The 19,632-nt window shown below is 32.4% G+C and overlaps 1 protein-coding gene across 26 annotated transcripts in view; it reads right to left on the reverse strand.

Annotated features, from left to right (window-relative positions):
* Positions 1 to 382: 382 nt before the first annotated feature.
* The window catches only part of ADGRL2 (adhesion G protein-coupled receptor L2), a 653,868-nt gene continuing 634,618 nt past the window's right edge, over positions 383 to 19,632 (reverse strand). For 10 of the 26 annotated variants that reach the window (XM_058303285.2, XM_058303287.1, XM_058303292.1 and 7 more), the window contains 5 exons: positions 12,909 to 13,000; positions 10,934 to 11,102; positions 8,197 to 8,325; positions 7,555 to 7,651; positions 383 to 2,424 (listed from right to left, as the gene is read on the reverse strand). In XM_058303285.2, the coding sequence (XP_058159268.1) occupies positions 1,670 to 2,424; positions 7,555 to 7,651; positions 8,197 to 8,325; positions 10,934 to 11,102; positions 12,909 to 13,000 (1,242 nt within the window). In that variant the 3' untranslated portion in view covers positions 383 to 1,669. Of the gene's footprint in view, positions 2,425 to 3,126; positions 3,180 to 5,469; positions 5,552 to 5,787; positions 5,917 to 7,554; positions 7,652 to 8,196; positions 8,326 to 10,933; positions 11,103 to 12,908; positions 13,001 to 19,632 lie in introns of all 26 variants that reach the window. The other 16 variants (XM_058303275.2, XM_058303278.1, XM_058303274.2 and 13 more) reach the window with 5 other exon arrangements.

A 19,632-nucleotide genomic window follows, 5' to 3' on the forward strand; every position in this document is an offset into this window, starting at 1 on the left:
AACAATAAAAATATATTTTAGGAATTTCTCAATTCTGCTGAAAAATCAATTTTCTTATGATGCCCAAATATGGTAGTAGAATTTCCAACCCTGCTTCTTGCTTTTTTAGTTTTATTTTCTTTTTGTGTTCTGATGCAATATGACTAACAAAGATAAAATACTTTCAGTATACTTCTGTACTGAAATTTTTCTGCCATTCTTTGCGCATGTGTAATGGGTGATTAGAACACAAATACATTATATGCTGTTCAGTACACAGAACAAACAGGCAACATATTGCAGCCTTTCATATATCCATGGGCTATAGTACAAAGGGGCTGCGGTTAGAAAGGACCAGTGTGTTAAAGCCAATTATGTATCATACATTAAAGTGCACGTTAACTACTTGAAAAAAAATTCACATTTATTTACTGTTAAACCGTGTTAAACTTTACACTGGATATTAGTGATGGGCTCATTATTAACAGGTTTACACAAAGGGATGAAAAAGCAGAATTTTGCTGAAACAATTTACATTTCATTAGAACTTTATCATAAAATAAATTAATTACTAAATATAGGCAGAAGGAATATGGAAGAGTAATATTTATGTTTTATTTTATTTTTTTAAAAAAGAATAGGCACCTTTTATTCACTAGAAAGTTTGTGAGAAGTGCCCAGTGCCCTCTGTGCCTCTGTTCAAGAATAAACAGAGGGGTGACACACAATCTTTTCTAGATTTCACCACATTTGTGCAAGGCATGGCATAACTGGCTTCAAAGAGTTTTCTCCCCAAAAAACATGTTCTTTTGGCAATAAGAAATTTAAATGTAATAAAGACTAATTTGTCAAAGCAGAACGCTGTATACAGTGGAAAATAAGTGAAAATGGGTAGAACTTACCATGACAAAAGTGTAAGAAAAAACATTTCATAACATATGTGCAACCAAGAGCTTTTCACAATATTTTCTTCAAACTCTTTAAAATTATTTTAATGACAATTATATTTCAATTGGACACAAATGTATTTATTTTACCCTAGCAATAGAACAAAATATAATTTCTTTAGCCATTTTTTTCATGAGAATAGTTCATTGTACAGTTGAGGAAACATATGAAATAAGGCCTGTGGCTTGATTGCTAGTGGTTAAACATGTTTTCAATCTTTGCCTTAATGTAAAAGATTTGCAGTGAACTGCAAACTGATGCAGAATATCTCTCCTGCTTTTCCAAGTCTTGTCAGGAACAGTAAGGTACAGTAAATTTGTCCCACAGGATTTTAAAGCCTACGTCTTGTATATAATACAATGCAGGCCTACAAAAATGGTGCAGCCATATTTACAAATTTAGTTCACAAACTGCTGCAGGAAAATGGCTGGAAAGTTTGTTTTGCTTGGTTCACAATTTCTCTAAACAGCAGCAGAATCTTAAAATACCTGGTTGGCATCTCTTTTCTTTGTAACAAATAATTCATTTTAGTATACTCTGTGTATATACAAACTTTTTGTATGTTTTATAAAAATTCACAGAACTGCAAGGTTCAGTCATCTTTCTTTTTTTACACTAGAAACCACAGGTCAACAGAGTCAGTCATGTCCTCAAGGAGATTCTGAGGGAGATGCACAGGGCCAGAGGTGTCTTTATTTATTTAATTCTTGCATGTGGCCGGAGGAATCACTGAGCTGCACTATTAAAGGCTTGTTACCAGCTGCATTTGTCCTTCTCTAACATCTCCTTCTGGAATACACCCTTCTTTGTTAATGGGGATTATATAACCATCACTATTGCCCCTGCTGATCTGGTAGCACATCTGAAGCTGATGGCCAGCTCCTAGATTTGGCATGCTTTTATAGTAAATGTCCTCATTCTCACTCCTCCTGGAGGGAGAGAGGTCTTCCTCCACATCGGGGCTGCTCTCCTGAAAGGGAGAGTCTCTGAGATTGGGCATGCTTGTATAGAGAGAGTCTCTGTTGGGAGACTGTAGGTGGTCCTCAGTCTCGGCTGTCAGCTGTGAGACATAGCTGTCAGTTCCCTCGGGCTTCACTTTCTTCTGGGGTTGGTACAGAAGAGAGTGAGTCCGTTGAGGAATAAGTGGGGCCTCGAGTTCTTTGTGATGGAGCTCCAGCCCTGGGTTGTCACCGTGCATTAAAGATGAAGCATCTGCCACGATAGCGTCATCTTCACTGCTGCTACCTCCAATCACAGGCTTGACTGGTAGTGTAAGCTCGAGGTTGTGAGTCTTGCTGCTGCCCCGTAGGTTGTTGTGCACTAATTCTGAAATGATCATTTTCTCAAAAGCAGTATCATTCAGACTTAGTCCACAGTCTACGACTTGCACGCTCTCACTATAGTCCCCTTTGCGCAGAGAGTAGCTGTTGTTGAAATTACCATTTAGCGGTAGAGTATCCATGGCACTTGTATCCCTGGCATTGTTCAGTGAATGTCCTGAAATAGAAAAGGGGGGGTTTCTGTTACTGCCTCTGTTCCTCCTAAAGAATTTTTAATTGCTTTTGTACAAAACTTTTTAATGTCGTTCAGGACAAAGTTGTATTTGAAAGCTAACACTTGAAAAGTGCCAGGCTTTCCAGCATTCCCAACTGTAAACAGTTGTAAACCCTTAGATAGCAGGAAAAAATGTTAAAGAATAATACTGTTTTCCAGGGAGGGAAGATGGCATACAAATATTATAATTTCGAGGAGACAGTAGTTATTAATTGATTTTTGGTCGAATCTCTGACACTGTTACAAAGAAGACTTCACTCCATGCCCTTGCATAGTTAATGCAAAGCAATTCATTAGTGACATTTACATTTTAAAGTACAAGACTATGGCTTATAAAAATAAAATTAACGGAATTTGTCCTAAACAACACTAAATTAAAAAGGAACAAGTCACATACAAAAACCAAAGGCAAATGTACAACATAAACCCACAGAACTGGCAAGCAAACTTTTTAAACAACATTCTAACATTTCCTTTTTCTGGAGATGAAGTTAAAAAAAAAAAAAAAAGAGAGAGAGAGAATGAAAAAATGGACAGATACAAAGAATTCATGTTAAACAAAGACAGCCATCTCTCATACTAACTGGACCAGGGGCCCACAAGCACCATCCAACAACATGACAGACAGCAGGTGAAATGACTCACTTTGGACAACTCACATCATGTCTGTCTGCTCAGGCTATCTGGCCTAAGAGTAGCTGATATATAAAAGAAAGTAAAATGATTTATTGTAACATGATGAAGAATTTCTAAGCTTCTCAGCAACTTAGTCAGAGCAAGGGTTCAACAAATTATATTACCAGCAATAGCAGTCTTTTTTCACTTAATGTTTTTTTGTCATTTTGATTCTTTTGGTATGAATAATCTCTCTAATAGCAATGGCCCCAGGCTTTTAATGGTCAAGATCTGCCTGCAGCCCTGCAGTCTGCATCAGTCACAGTGACAGCACCGAATGAACCAGCAGAGTCTACTGTACGAGTCTGGCCCATAGACACCATGGGCATGGAGGTCAAACGCAGAAATGTTGGAGATTTCTTAAGTATGGGTCACAGAAATTAAATCAAGAATAAATATTAACTATGGAATGGGAGAAGGGTGTCAGCCTTGCCTAATATATTTTTATAGCTAAACAAATGAATGATTGAATAAATCGCTGAAGATATGAAAAGAGGTTTAGGAGGAAAAAAATATGGCAACATGCTCTATTTGAATCACAGTTGCATTTTCTACAGACACATAAACATGTAAACTAAGACATCACAGTGCTTTGCAGGCAAATGGGAAAAAAAAGTTTTAGAAAAAATTAAATGATCTGCACCATGGAAAGTTCTCAAAATCCTAGAGAAAAGAAAATCACTTGCCTACAGATAGGTCTGGAAAAAAAAAAATGAAATGATGTTATTGAAATGAAACTGACCACTGTGAGGCTGCTGCATTGTATGCAAGGCTTGGAGGAGTTTAGGAAAAAATTTAACTCTTAGAAAAAGTAAGAAATTTCCCTTTTTGAGCTCACTCCACTCTTAAAGCTGCAGATTATCCTAGAAAACACAATTTCTCTAAGAAAAAGAATCTTTGTATAATTTGGCACAAACTTCATGGCATTTGTTAATGTCTGACAATTGTTGGATAAATCATTAGCAAAAAATGAGAAAACTTATGAATTATATTTGTTTAAAGTAATAAAACTTGTGTTATTTTTAAAACCCTGACCCCGCTTCTACATTTGAAAAACTGACAACTCAATTTGTATCCCTCCATGTGCAACAAAATAAAGCTATGATGGTTATTTGTAAGGCTCCCTTTAGCTTTGTTGACAATTCTCTCGCTTTATAAACTCAGATATGTGCCACAAACTTTACTTATAAAGATCCACCTACTACAAAACAACTGGCATTTTAAGTTTTAGGTGACACATGGAACACATGCTAGCATTCTTTTCCTCTTTTGAGGTTCTGTCTTGCCAGCCAAACATTTTTCTTTTCTTTCCATTGTTGCTTAATAAATATAGAAATGTATACTGGGTATTCCAAAAGGTGTTTTCTATGATATACTGCAGATTTAAGCACATCTTTGACTGGTTTTGAAGAGGCAACTTTTTCTGCCCAAGTTCACGTAATTCATTTGAAGACTTTCCCCAGCCTGTAGCAAGATTACTGTGGGACTGCAGAAATAAGTCAATTATTAAGCATTTTGGTTGACAGTACTTCAGGCTTTAAATAGCAAATTATTTCAGCATTGCAGATATTTAAGAATGGACAACATTTGCTACAGACAGCTTCTACTGACAAAAAGCAGTATGGATATACTGTTTGAATTTGGGAACATTTTAGCTGCAAATTGTGAACCACTTGCCCGCTGAGTCTACTTCATGACTGCTAGTTATGTTTAATTGTGCCCGTTAAAAATCATGCTGAAAAAATTTACATTTGATAGGCAAAGTTAAGTTTTACTCCCATACTTGTCTCTCTGTAGGTTGCTAGAGGAAAGCATAAGGAAAGTAAGAAAACAAGAGAATGAAAAGAGAAGCTGCAGTTACGTTAAAAAAGAATTTTAAGAAAAAAATGAAACGAAGTTTTGCATTTAATTTAGTGTCAAATATTAATCATAAATTAAGATTATACACTAGCAATATCTATATGATAACTTTTAACAAAATCTTGAAAGTGTTGTTAATACAGGATATATATGATTTTTAAAATAAGCTATTAGAAATTATGGTAATATAGGATTGGAATAGTGATAGTCTCTTCCCTCCCCCAACATAGATATATGCTGACTGAAATTAACTTTATGCAAAGAGTTTCCTTAAGAAAAAGGAAAAACAACCATAAAGCTGCACTATACTATAGTTTTGGTTATATTGATAATGCTGAACAGTTTTCTATAGCTAGATATCCAAATTATCTTTATTAGCTAATTCATTTCAGAAGCAAATTCTGTCAGCAAGCTTTAGAGTCAACTGAACAATATATTACATAGATAGGATACCTCTAAATGATATAAATCTTGAAGATGGGCTCTCGGACCATGTGATGTCAGTCCTGTAATAATATATTAAGATTTATGCCACCTGTGTTAAAAACATGGATAATTATTGGTAAATACTATCATGACCGAGATTTTACTATAATATAGTGCAGTTTTGGAAGCCTGGCATGGGCAATACCATAATTTTTTAAATTGAGAAACTCAGGATGTCATAATAAAAGACAATAGCAACTTGAGGGTCTTCATTTTTAAAGGGCAAAGACCAGAGTTCTGTTTAGCAGCAAAGAAAGGTAGTTTTATTCGTAAGTATAAGCACACCTGGTGAGTTAAATACAGGAGCTGAAGGGGCATTACATACAACTGTTTCAGCGAGCAATGTGTTATAGGGGTTGTTAGTGCCGTGGGGTCGAAGAAGAGGGTTTGTTAGTAGGTAATTGCCAGTCATTCCTAAAGCAAGAAACAAAACAAAACAAAAAACAGAAGAAAAAATCAGTTCTCTTATTTTAATGTTACAGTTGCAGTAAAGTACTTTTTGTGTTCATCAAGGGTAGTGGACAAGTTGGCAATGCAAAATCTGCTGAAATTTTCTGACTGTATTTGAACTACTAATTTGAAGTAGAAAGGGGAGAAGGAAGTTAAATTTCAGTAATTCACAGGTGCTTTCTATGTCCCCCAAGCAAACACCTGCTGAGGATGACATTTACTAATTTATACAAAATCACTGTTAAACAAAAATGGTAATTAAATGCAGAGAGATCAACATTATGTTTCAAAATGTTACTGCTTAATATTAAAAACGTAACCACTGAGGTCCAGAAGAGGGAATCTCAAACTTCTGAATTTATAGGTGTGGGATTATCCCTCATGAAAGCATCTGTGTTAATACCAACTTTAATACAAGCAGGAGGAAAAACAACTTTCACAAACAGGTAAAGTATGACACACTGCAAAAGGTTCTTTTAGTATATGCAAAAGAAGTCATGCTGAGAAAAAAAAGCACTTTGTATAATGAATTATTAGACCATTCACGAATTCTAAACAGCAAGAAGTTTCATCCTGTAATCTTATTTGCCAGGTTTCAAAAATGAATCATTGAATAATTCATTTATTTTTTGATAGTCATCTTAAAAGAATTAGGGAAAACATCAGATCAGTGGATTAAATGCACTTCTCTCTTCTAATTGACAAATTACAAATCTTTCAATACTTATCCAACATATCTTTTGCACAGCTAATGTAATTTAACTAAAAATGTTTCATAATTCAAGTTGTTTTCATGCCATATATACAACTTTTTTTTTCATTTTTAAAACATCTTGTCAGCACAATGCCAACACCTAAAAATAGCGGCTTTCATATTTCATTGTGATAAAATATAACTTATACTATATTACAAATCAGCACATTAAAACTGACATTACTTGCATAAATTATCTTTCCAAGTAAAAATACAGTAACATATGCCTTTTCATATCAAATTGAAATTTACTAAGCTTTTACTTAAGAATATGCGTACATGTGCTCCTATATTGCTAAATAATTGTTTCTCAGCTTATTTTAAATAAGAATTATAGAGACATCCAAAAATAGTAATGTAAACAGAAAAAAACTTTATGTAATTTCTTACATAAACTCTTTCATGTAAATTTTGTTAAAAGATATTTACTATGTTTTTAAAACTTACGGTTCCACTTTTTGAAAGAAACGTAAAATAACTTTATAAGAATTTTCACTGCAGAAATCGACTACGCTAGTTGTTCTAAGAAAGCTTCGTAAGTGTCTCTTGGTTAGAAAGGCTAAATTTACACTCACTAGGAAAACATTGAAAATGTACTTTCAATTTTTACTTTTATCTAGCCTTACCCTAATAATGTGGAGTTAAAACTATCTTTGCATAACATTACTGAACACAAAGATTTTACATGTACTTTATCAGTGATAGTAAAAACTGACTCAGGTTTAAGAGTTTGTGATGCAAACCCACTGAGAAAAGTTAAGCACTTTTTTTTAGCATTATTATAAGTGTTTTTACCACTTATAATTACAAAATTTATATTGTAAACTCAAATTTTCCTAGTAACTGACCTTGATTAAGTGTTGAAGTGCTATTGATGTCACCTGAGATAAAAGAAGATTCAGATTGTTTTCTCACAGTGTCATTCCACATCCTTCTTATACGACTCTATTGACATAAAACAGCAAGACAGATATTTATGTTAGTTTCCCCAAGCTTACCTTATTAAAGGCACACAAAGATTTAACCTAAGCAATATGTGTCAGTTTATCAGCTGGCTTTTTAAAGAATGCATGTTGTGTCTGGTCTAATATTAAGGTAGTCTCTACAGTCTCATTGCTTCTCTACTATGGGGCACTTAGTCTTCTACTCTTAAAAGTTGTTGTTGTTTTTTTTTAAAGGTGGAGATGATTAATTATTCTACCACTGTTTACTGAGTGCCCACTGGGAGCCACGCACTATGCCATATGAACTTGGGATGTAATAATGAAGATGACATAGTTCTTAAAGAACCCCCCTCAAAAAATGGATGTTTACACCTGAAAGAATGATTTCAAGAAATATTTTAAAAGAAACCGACATACAAAAAAAGCAAGTATTTGCCATCTAGATTGTTATAATGAGAACACAATTAGTGCATCTGAACAGAAAATGTCTCAGTAGGCTTTCTATAAATAAGGTTAATTAAGGATGCTGTCAAACTCTTCTGTTACCTGTGTGCCAGAGGAATACCGCGCACTGGTTCTGGTGGTTGATGCCTTCACTGAACTGTGAGGGCTCTCAGTTGGGAGGCCGCCACAGCAATACGAGTGTCTGAAGCACTTTCCATACTCTTTTCGTACCTGCATTCAATAACCATGAGAAAAAGGAATTAATATGAACATATCTGTGCTCTGTTTCCTCTCTTTAATTAAAAGGAAGTAGCAGAGACAAATGAAAAGAACGGATGTTCCACTAAGATTTAGCTATGGAAATTGTTGAAACAGTAATCAGAAAAAATATCTCTGCCTGCTAGACTGATTAATAGGATCTTTGTAATGTGATATAACATATAGAAATGTTTTATACCTTGTTGCCATAATGTAAATGTTGATTATTCATTAATATACAATGGCAATTTTCTTATAAAGCTTAGCTATCAATTTTTTAGTTTTTAATCTCAATTTTTAAATTTCAGGCCAGAAAAACAAGGCAAAAAATTTAATATTTTCCTTGCTACATTACATTTAACCATTCTGTAATTCAGTTATTTAAGTTTTATATACTTCATGCTCTCTTAAGGTACGTCAATACATAAACCTCTTTTATTGGGTGGCACAGTTTTGTAGAATGATGGCTCCTTTAGCACAAGAATAAAGAAAAAAAAGGAACTTTGGTTACATTTGCCATTAATTAGGTTGGAGTGTTTTCTTCATTTTCTGATGTGTCTAGCTTTAACATTTAGTGTAGAGAGTCTAGGATATCTATTTACTTCATTAGCACACAAGGGAACTATTTATATAATTTCCATTCACATTAATGAGTGTTACCCATGTAATTTCCCTTTTCCCCTGGAGCCTGGATATATGAATAGCTTAAAAAGTTGTTAGGCCTAGAAAGAAAGTTTAAGCTGAAGAAAAATAAGCCATCCAAACAACAGCTAAATGATCGGGTCACTCCTAAAGGGGAGGGGGCATGACGAGGGTGGGCTAATGGGGTGGGAGGTGGACAGCATGTCCAGAGTTTCGGGCAGCTATACTGGCATATAAGCATGTTTTATTGTAGCTTTGAGCCAGACTTTGAAATTATAAGACAGACAAGACAAAGTTGTAGAAGATAATATTTTTACTAGTAGGTTAACAAAAAAAACACTCAAAGGCTTGTTTTCCCTTACCATTCTATCATCAATACGTGCCTTCAAAAACAAGGACTCTGACACTTATTTCTTACAAACTGAAGCATTAAAGTAACTAAAGGACCTTTAAATCTAGGTGAATTTGCATTTCCATCCTCTTACCTTTATTTAATTACACATATTAAAACACATAACAATGGGGTTGAGTTTTCAAAGCATTTTCTTTGCCTAAATATGCTCATTCAAGTTGTAAGAACCATGGTTTTAACGTAATCATTCTTTATCATTTCCTTAACAAACCATCTTGCAGCATCCAAGAGGATGTACCCAAGACTAAGTAGAACATGTTCAAAAGAAGTGAAAAATGATGGCTTTAAAACATAACTGTTCATATAAAAGGCATAGTAAAATCTCTGTTCAATTAATACATATAGCTATAACAGGAAATAACTACCTCACCCATTTACTAAATTCATGCTCTCTGTCAAAGATGTTTGATAACAACACAGAAAAATATGGATATATTTATATATATACACACACACATACATACAAAAGCTGATTTAGGTAGGAAATACATAAAATGAAAAAGTAATTTTTAAGGTTATCCCTGTCTAATATTTTAAAAGTTAAAGTTCATTTTTATTAGATATCTCACAAAAAATTTCCTGCACATTTAACCACTATTAACTGTTTTGAAATTCTCTATAACCAAGACAATGGCAATCAAAATGGTATTTTATCCAAATAATACCTTCCAGTGTTCGTTTTGTCTAATGCCTATATTGCTGTGAATGTACATTATCTGTCGGTATTGCACATTCCACTGTCATTATCTCAAAATTATAGCTTATTCAAACCTGATGGAAGTAACAACACTATCATCTTGTCAGGACCGAAAACATAATAGTTTTCACTTTCACAATTCTATTTCTCGGTTCAATTTAGTGACCAACTAGTAATAACAGAATAAAAAGACTACATTAGATATGCAGACAGAGAAAGGACTATACCTAATGAAAGGTATGGAAATTTCAAACCTAAATGCAGCTAAGTCATTCTCTTAGGTTTATTATTTTCTTGCTACACGATGTTTTTCATCCTAAACTTTAATTTTTGAATCATTTTTGCTGACTCCATTTAACATAAAATCAGGATAAAATAAGATGTGAGGTACCACATCTGAGGTCTTTCAAAAGTTATTCAAAAGGCAACATAATTATTAATTCTTTTTTAAAATTAAGGCCATTTATCCTTATGCTCAATTTCATTTAGGCCCACTGCATTCCCTTTGTCAAGCAAAGAATGAATTTATTTGACCTTTTCTTTACCCTGTGCATTCTTTGCATAATGTACATTGTAGACCCCTCTGGCAAAGAAGAAATCTTTACATAAGTAACTAAGTTTATTACACTCACAAACTGAAATCCAAAAGATGATTGATAGTGGAATATTTCATATGTGAAGCCTGTATTTCCAGATAGGTATTAAAATTAAGGTTAAAAATATGATGCTATTTAAGATCAAGTCCAACTATAGATTAAATATTCTCTGTTCTACTTATTTTCCAATCAAAAACAAGCAAGCAGAATATCTATGTGTTTTCAATCACTTACTTTCTTTTGGAGAGCACAGTGAAAGATGAAAATGAACACTCCCTGGAAAGCATTAAAGATGGTGAAGAGATATGCCATCACAATAGTCTCCTCATTAATAAAAAGTAACCCAAATGACCAGGTTAGGCCAAGAAGACACAGAAGAGCAAAAGCACCAAGCACCCACGACCTGCAAAGTAAAGTGGACTTTATTAACAGGCTCAACAAGGGGAAAAAGAGATGCATATATAAATATTAACATTTCAGTAGTAGCAGTTGACTTTCTCTATGTTCACATTCATATTCAACAGCATTTTGGCTTTAACCTTTCATTGATTAAAGAAAGAACAATAGTATTTAGTACTGCAGCCTCCAGTGAAAACAGCAACAGCAGGTATGACCTTTCCTTACTCGAGAATAAACAAGGTAGCAAATCTATATTAAAATACAAGGTGTAAAAACAACCCCCTTTTTGTGTATTTTGGTAAAAGAAATCAAGGAGTCCTTAATTAGTTTACTCCTATATTTTTATTCCTGTGCTGTACTCTTATGACACTGAACAATGTGACACATACAGAAAGGTTAAATGGCAGATAATTTACTTAGCACCTAAACTTTAGATTCTAAGAAACTAATCTTAGGTGGACCTAAGGTTTATAAATAAAGCATGAAGAAGCCTCGCTGAAATGGGACAAAAAAACATGAGAACAACTTCAAAATAAAATAATTTTTGAGAGATTTCATCATGAATAGCTTAAGGAGAAAAGAACTGTAGAAAATAGGACGGAATGAGAAGGATTTAGAACCAGTGCATTCCATGTCTAACTAATGATCTTACTTGATAAATGGCTTATTATCTTCATAGCTAGAAAGCATTATAAGCAGAAAAGAGAAACAAAATTATTAGACAGAATTAAAATAGAAAGTAATAAGAAAGCATTTATATATTTTATAAATTAGTCAAAATTAAGTCAAAATGCAGAGGCAAGCAATTAAAAAATAAAGGCATATTATAGTTTAAAATACTATAGCAAATTAGATACTCCAAAATAATTATAAAAATTAAGGGCAATTCATGATACTGACGGATTTGTAAAAAATATAAATCATGCCATAAACTTGTTAATGTAGGGTTCTACCTTACCCAGGTAAGTCCGTATTATAGTAGCCATCACAAACACGGTAATTACTGGTGTAGATGAGAAGACAGAAAGAGGAAAAGGAAGAAAAGAGAGAGATGCTAAAGATTAGCTCTCTCTCTTACCATGCAACATGCAATGAAGCTGGCACTAACCTATCTAAAACATCTGATTTGTTAACATATTTACCCTTACTCTAGAATCTGCCATTTTTTTACATTAAAATATTATTTTCCATAATCCTACTAAAACTAACTTGAATAAAACTTCCTATTTAAAAAGTAACTCTGAAAATGCTTACATAAAATGATCTTATAAAGCAACAGCTATTAATTTCTTTTAATTACATAGCAGTTTTTCCATTAATAGGATATTGCAGTTTTTATTCAGCATTGAGATAAAGTACACATTTGTTTAATTAGCTTGAAAACAACAGATAATCTTCAAGTTAACAATAGTAATAGAGTAAATTCTCTTAGGAGAATAGGATTAGGAGTAGAAACTGCTCAGAATCCTTAAATCAAAAAGTCATTTAACAAAACAAACAATATAATCATATCAAGTCATGCAAACAGAAACATCATTTTGAACTGTATTTTAAAAGTCAAATGAAATTGCTACAGTGATATGGAATTTACAGGAAGTCACTGAAACAATTTCTTCCTCTAAGTCAGGACAGAATTACCAAATTTTTGACCAGTATCTGTAACATGGTTAACACTGAAGCTCAACCTTGATCAGTAAAATTTCATTCTGGATAATTTCTAGAGTTGATAGAAGGTATTCATGTGTTCCCTGTGGAAAATAGCTTTTACTAAGTTTTTCCAAGTACTAAAATTAAAAAACAAAACACTTACTTAATGTTTTCCAACCTGCTAGAGTCTGGTTTCAAAGTATTTGAGTGCTTCACCATTTTGCACAATGTGATCACCAGGAAGATAATATTTAGCTGTTATAACAAAGAAGGAATTAGACCACTATGAACAAAGAGTAAACACTGAATACATTTTTTGCAAATATATTTAATGAGTTAAATATCAATGGCATGTGTTAGACTATTCCATTTTCGTGTACAAGGATCAACTCAAGTCTATATAAAGATATTCTGGCTAGGTATAATCAATTCTTAATTGATCATTTGACATGAAACTGCAACCTCGTTAAGTCAGTATCATATGAAGATGATTAAATAAATTAGTAAATCTAAATTCGTTTCCTTAAGTAGAGCTGTTCCAGGTCCTAAAAGCCTTAGATGGAACCATTTAACTGGATTTCTTAGAAGAAGCATTTACATCAAGTAACTTATAATGGCTAGATTCCCAAGTTTGGAACTGTTAAGACTTTGGTTGAGAGTCTAGTGCTTGATTTTGACTATCTCTTAATTGAGGATAACAACATTTGTACAATCTATATCTAAGGCAATTTTGAGAATCAAATGAAAGAAAAAACATGAAAAAATATTTATTATTTCTATAAAATAAGATAAAATTATATATATATATATATAACAATATCCTGTCAATAGTCATCAGTTCATTTTTCTTTGTCTCTACATTGAATTCAAGTAGATGATACATTCTGAAGACTGTTTTGAGTCCTTCAAAAGACTCAACTGCGCAAAAAATCTAGATGCAAAGAAAAGCAAAAGGGTGATGGGGGAAGGGGGTGATGAAACCTGATACTGAAGGAAGGTTTGGGATTTCAATAGTTGAACAAGAGCAAACTCAAAGGAAAGGAGTATGTCTGACTGAGGAGAAACAAAAGTGTGTAATTTGCATTTGCTTTTATAGACAACTAACAAAATGTTGGAGGGGAGGTAATTCTATTTTTATGCTCTAAAAAACAGAATTAAGCTAGACTGCTTCTGGACTTTTTTGTCATCTTATTTACTTTGGATTACTACTTTAAAAATAAAAGCTATTCTGTGAGTTTAACATGACTTAATATGAGAGTACAAGTCCAAATGGTATATACTCAGAAAATGATCTTTTCTGCATGGAGTTGAATACAAATTCCTTGGTGACAGACCATCAACATTATTTTGTCAGAGTAACATAATTGTTTTTACTGAGTCACCATACTATATGATAAAAACGACAGCATTATTTTACTCATTCATCACTGCCTCTGATTTTATAATGAGGATAAATGATACGGGCCTTAAATTAAAATTTCCAAGTCCTTCCTAATAATGAATCTAGAAACAGAGGAAAATCTTTAAAGCTATGCATCATTTTGTTTATGGTTCCTTATTATTTCTCTTAAATGTAGTATTTCCTCTTAAGGGATAAAATGAATTTAGTGGGCAGTGCATTATCTGCACGTGTTTTCAGATAGCACTATATCTGTGGCTCTTATTTACTTGAAGATAAGTTTGTTTTAAATAATGGTATTTTAAAAATTAATTTCTTAAAATATCTTTTTAGAGAAAAATAAATAAGTTTGTGGAAATAATTTCTAATATTATTTTCTCAAGATGATCCCATTTGACCACAATATAAATAAATGCTTGAATTTTCAGGGATATTTACAAGAAATTTCATTCAACAAATACTTACTGACTTTCCTGGTCTATGCTTAGAGGTGCTCATTATATTGTGGATATGAAGATGTAATTTATGTCCTTGAGAAATGAGAGATCCTGCTACAAATTCTTTATTTGTTTTTTATGAATCATTGTAAAGTGTATCTCTGATTGTGTTTTTGTTTTTAAGCCAAAAGCAGCACTGTTTTTACTTTATTTTATGAAGCAATGGTTTCATTAGTAAATTTAAGGAATGGTTAAAAGTAATGAACTCTATAAATATCCCCAAAACAAACAAAATCATGTAAAAGGACAACTTGACTGGAATTCTTGGGTAAGAATGCCTGTTATTTGTTGAAAATTAGGGTCATACAACCTACTTTTTATTGAGTCTTTTAAACTTCTTTTCTTTCTGAATGCTTCAGATAAGAAACTTTTTGTTCCAAACTTCTGGATCTTTGTTTTCCACACTCTCTTCATAAATAATTGCCTGAACAGGTTCACAATTAGGTGTTTAAAGTCTTCAAAGCAATAATTACAACTGTCCTTTTATCCCTTCAGGAACAAAATTTTTTTTTTTTTTTTTTTGCTTTCTGGAATATTATTAGAACTAAGTTATAAATTCTTGACTATGTTATAGAAAATGACTATTAATTCTTGACTATCACATATGAAATTACAAGTACAGAGAGAAAAAATGTGTATGTATAAAGTATTATGTCATGAATTAAAAATAAGCAGAAAATGTGATCTTGGGAGTGAACCCACTAGAATATTTTTTTCATGAAGAGAAGCAGGTAAAAATCATTTATGAACTAAAATATTTTCCAATAAAATGGAAATAAAATGAAATCTACCAATATAAAATACAATTAAAGCTTAAATATGATATAAAGATATTTTTTTAGTAAGACTGAGGACTAACGAAATTGAGTGGATACAATATGCTGCAAGAAAACATTATCTCATTTAGACTTTTTGGGTGCATTCTTTTCCTTCCCTTCCCCTCACACAACTAAGGTTTTTAAAGTCGTATACAAGTGTTTCTTTCTAGTTACAAATGCAATGTATTCACAGTACAAAGAGTTCAGAAAATTACTAAGAAAACATAAACCAAATACCTACATAATCCTACCTCTTAGAGGTAGCAGGTACTTGTATGCCATTTTACAAATAAATGAGATGCTAAGTATCTTGTCAAATAACACTTTAGCCACTAAAACTTTACTGTTAAGATTCAAAGTACTATATGGTCTGGCTCCATAGCCCAATTAACAATTGTTTCAGGATGAGAAAAGAATCAATCTTCTAACCATGCAAAGATATATTCATTTTTTATATATGTAAAAAGATAGCATTTCAATAAAGAGTAATCTAATTTAAGAAAGCACCAAGGTATGATGAATGAGTTTAAGACAATTAATAAATATATAAAATACAGTCTCAGAGAAATCCTGAATAATGATAGGAATGCTCTTAAAATGGCTTCCACATGATGGACTTAGAATTATTAGTTCTACACTCCTTTCCTAAAATATTACCATCCTACAATCAGCAACTTGCTAAAACATCCCATTTTCCTCCCACTAGTCACACTGTTTGCTTAACAACAGTTAGTTGTGTTTCATCTAAACTTATGTCTGTTATAACTTCTGTAATCATATAATCATCACACAAATCCCTGAAAGTGTAAAAAAGAAAGATATTGTGTCTAACATACCTAAAATTAAATATTTCAAAAAGACCTTTAAAATTCTCTTTAAGGAACTGAAAATACTGGGAATGATCATAAAGCCACAGAAAGATTCTGCACTTGTACTATTTCATAAATGTCTGTAAACTATTCCTTTTTAAATAAACTGAAAATAAAAAGTATAGCCAATGCACTAACATTAAGACTGTCAAAAATGTATAGTTAAATCCAATACTAATTTAATCTTTTTAATAAGACTAAAGGTATACAAATAATGAGACAATGGCACATATAAGTACTGTCATTTCAAGGTAAAGTAATTATGAAAAAAGCATGCAAGACATATAGTGAATCATAAGATGGCAGAAAAAGCTAACTAAAATAATAAAGGAATCTTCTGTGATTGCAAAATATTTTTCTTTTCCCCAACACCATATAAAAAAATTAAAACTTCACTAACACATTTAAATTTATTAATTCTGTTAGAGAAATGAATACATCATTCAGATATTGAATGTTTTAACATGTTACCTCCAATATACATGGACAGTGAAATATTTTCTGGAAATAAATAGATCATATATCCAAACAAACAATTTTTTAAAATGTAGGTTTCAAGATCTCTTATTTTTTCCAAACTTTAAAAAATGTAAAAGTTCAATTTTTAGTTTCATAGAACAAATACTGTTGCTATGTTCTTTTTCAGGGGATATGTAAGAAGAATGATGATTTTTGTAGTGTAAAATATTTCAATAGATCTTTCCCTCTCCAACTCCTTTCCTGTTCTCTTAAAATTCAACTGTGGGAATCAAAACAAGAGAAAGAGGGACAAATAAAAATATCTTTGATAAAATCTACAGTTCAAAATAGTTACTTGAAGACTAAAGGTTTCAAATGGACTACTGGCTATAAATCTGAAGTTCCGTTCTTTGCATTCTTCACATGACATAAATGGCTCTTTCCATATACGTACATTTCTTTTTTCTCATTAAAGTTAAGTAATTTACTTCTCCTCATTTTTACTTCTTCCCAGTTTATTTTCCTACCTTTCATATGCTTTTCTTTTTTTTTAAAGAAAGCATAACACTTAACAAAGCATTTTCCCCATTCCTCACTGAAAAGCAAGCCAAGAGTCAGGAAGAGAAGAATGTCTCTACCATGTCTAATTGCTGCTCTTGAATTTCACAGCAGCCATTTTTAAACCCATTTTGTTCACTGCTTTACCTTTCCAATATAAAGAATACTAAGTTTAAATATTTGGGGACAAGTGAAAAGGTGTGAGAGAGGGAACAAGTGGAGTTAAAGCTACACACACAAAGATTTGTCTAAACCTCGTTACCTGCAACCTCTGTTTTACATATTGAAGCCACTAATAAGTACTAAGATTAACAGGATTGAGTTACATACTGTGTGACAGCCCATCAGTCTAAATGCCCACATTGATGCTTAATAATGGAAGTGACACAACTCATCCAGGAATTAATCAGATTTTAACTGCTGTATATGTGTAGATGTACTTTTAAATAGGTACATGGGTATCTTTTAATAGAACTTAAAGTGAAAAAGACCAAGTTCAGAAGAAAAAAAAAATTTCCTTATATTGATGCAAAAGAGTAAATCACCAAAATGATTTCTTTCTCTCCCATTGATGGATATTGTTCTTTAACTGTCCCCAAAAAATAATTTCATAAATTATTCTTTATATAATTTTTATCAGTACTTGCTGATAAAATATTGAAATGTTTTGGCACAGGACAATCAATCATCCATATTGAGGAACATGAAAATAAAAAGTAATTCTTAAAAAAGGGGGGAGGAGGCACCACAGATTAAAGGAGTGTACTGTTTGTTTTATAGACATCAACCTGCTCAATTGAATCACATCTGTCTGAGCTCAGCAACTTAAAATTCTTTCCACAGCCTGCAGCGCTGATATGGATATGATAAGACAGAAGAACAGATTTACCACTCTGAAGTAACCTAGCTGAACTGCACATGTTCTGACCCTTTTTGTCCTCCTTGGAGCTTTTGCTACCTGGCAAATGCAGCTCTAAAACTTCACTTGTATCTCCAGATCTTTGCTGTTAGCCAAGTAGAAACCTATTTCTCCCTGGGACTAGCAGCCAGAGAGGTGTTCTCTGAAGAAGACTTCTAAATGAGTGTGTGAGCTGAACTCTTACTGAACTGAATTAATTATTAACGATGCAGATGGAGCTGTCCAAATGATAAGAACAGCTCCTGACGTGTCATGATCCAAGCTTTCATTAAACCATTTCAGGCACACTAATGGTTTCCCACTGCTCATTACTTATAAGCACTTTTCTCATAGATATAATAACTCCAGTGCCTGTAGGCAAGACATTCTATAGAAATGCAGAAGTTGGAAGTTTTAGCTTTCTTAGCATATTATTTTTCTTCATAAAATCATTATTATATAAAATATACAGCTATTTAATATTATTATTACTATTTAATTCTACTAGTTAAATGGATGATTCAGAAAAGTTGGAAATGTAAAACAATACTTTAAAGGAATGCCACTATATAATTCTGTTAAAAGAGAATATAGTATAATTTATATGAATTTAAGTTTTAGATTTATATCTGAATTTAGTTTTAAAGATCTTTAATCACCATAAAGATATATGCAGGTAAATGTATTATTTCAACAAACATATGCTGTACAATCATAGCACATCTTCATTTAGGTTACATGCAAGATATTGTTTTGCACTCTTATACCACTTATTGTTTCTACGTTGGGACGATTAGAGGGCAAAGCAATCGAGAAGAATAATTTCCAGGGTCTGTACTGTGATTGCTACCTGCTGTTTCATTATTTTTTTTTTTTTTAAGTTGGGAGCATTGTTCCCAAAAGCCCTTCACATTTCAACTTAAATGATCTGTTAGAGGATAATAATAACAAGACTAATAAATAATAATGAACTCTTACTATAAATGGTAAATATAATAAAATGTCCTTTATCTCTTTTCATACTCTAATCTGAATTTGTTGAACATTACCTCCTTTCACCAAATGGAATGTTTTTTAAAGCTCTGAAGTCAGTACTTACTTGCAGAGATATAAAATAAACAAATAAACAAGATACAAATAAACAAAATAAACAAAACTGCAGAAATGACAGGTGATATTTTTATAGATCAGACCAATATCCCTAAAGCAGTTTTTATGTTCTTCAAAGTATAAATGTGTTTGGCCAAGTGCTTAGAGGAAAAAAGAAGAATGTCTTTTTAAGGGTGCTACCTCTTCGTGTCAGCTATCAATTCTAGATAGGCGTAAAAGCTATGTTAACATAAGTAATCCAATAACAAAAACTGGGACAATCATCTAAACTGAATAATT

Source organism: Dasypus novemcinctus, chromosome 9, assembly GCF_030445035.2.
Source record: "Dasypus novemcinctus isolate mDasNov1 chromosome 9, mDasNov1.1.hap2, whole genome shotgun sequence".
Taxonomy (NCBI): Eukaryota; Metazoa; Chordata; class Mammalia; order Cingulata; family Dasypodidae; genus Dasypus; species Dasypus novemcinctus.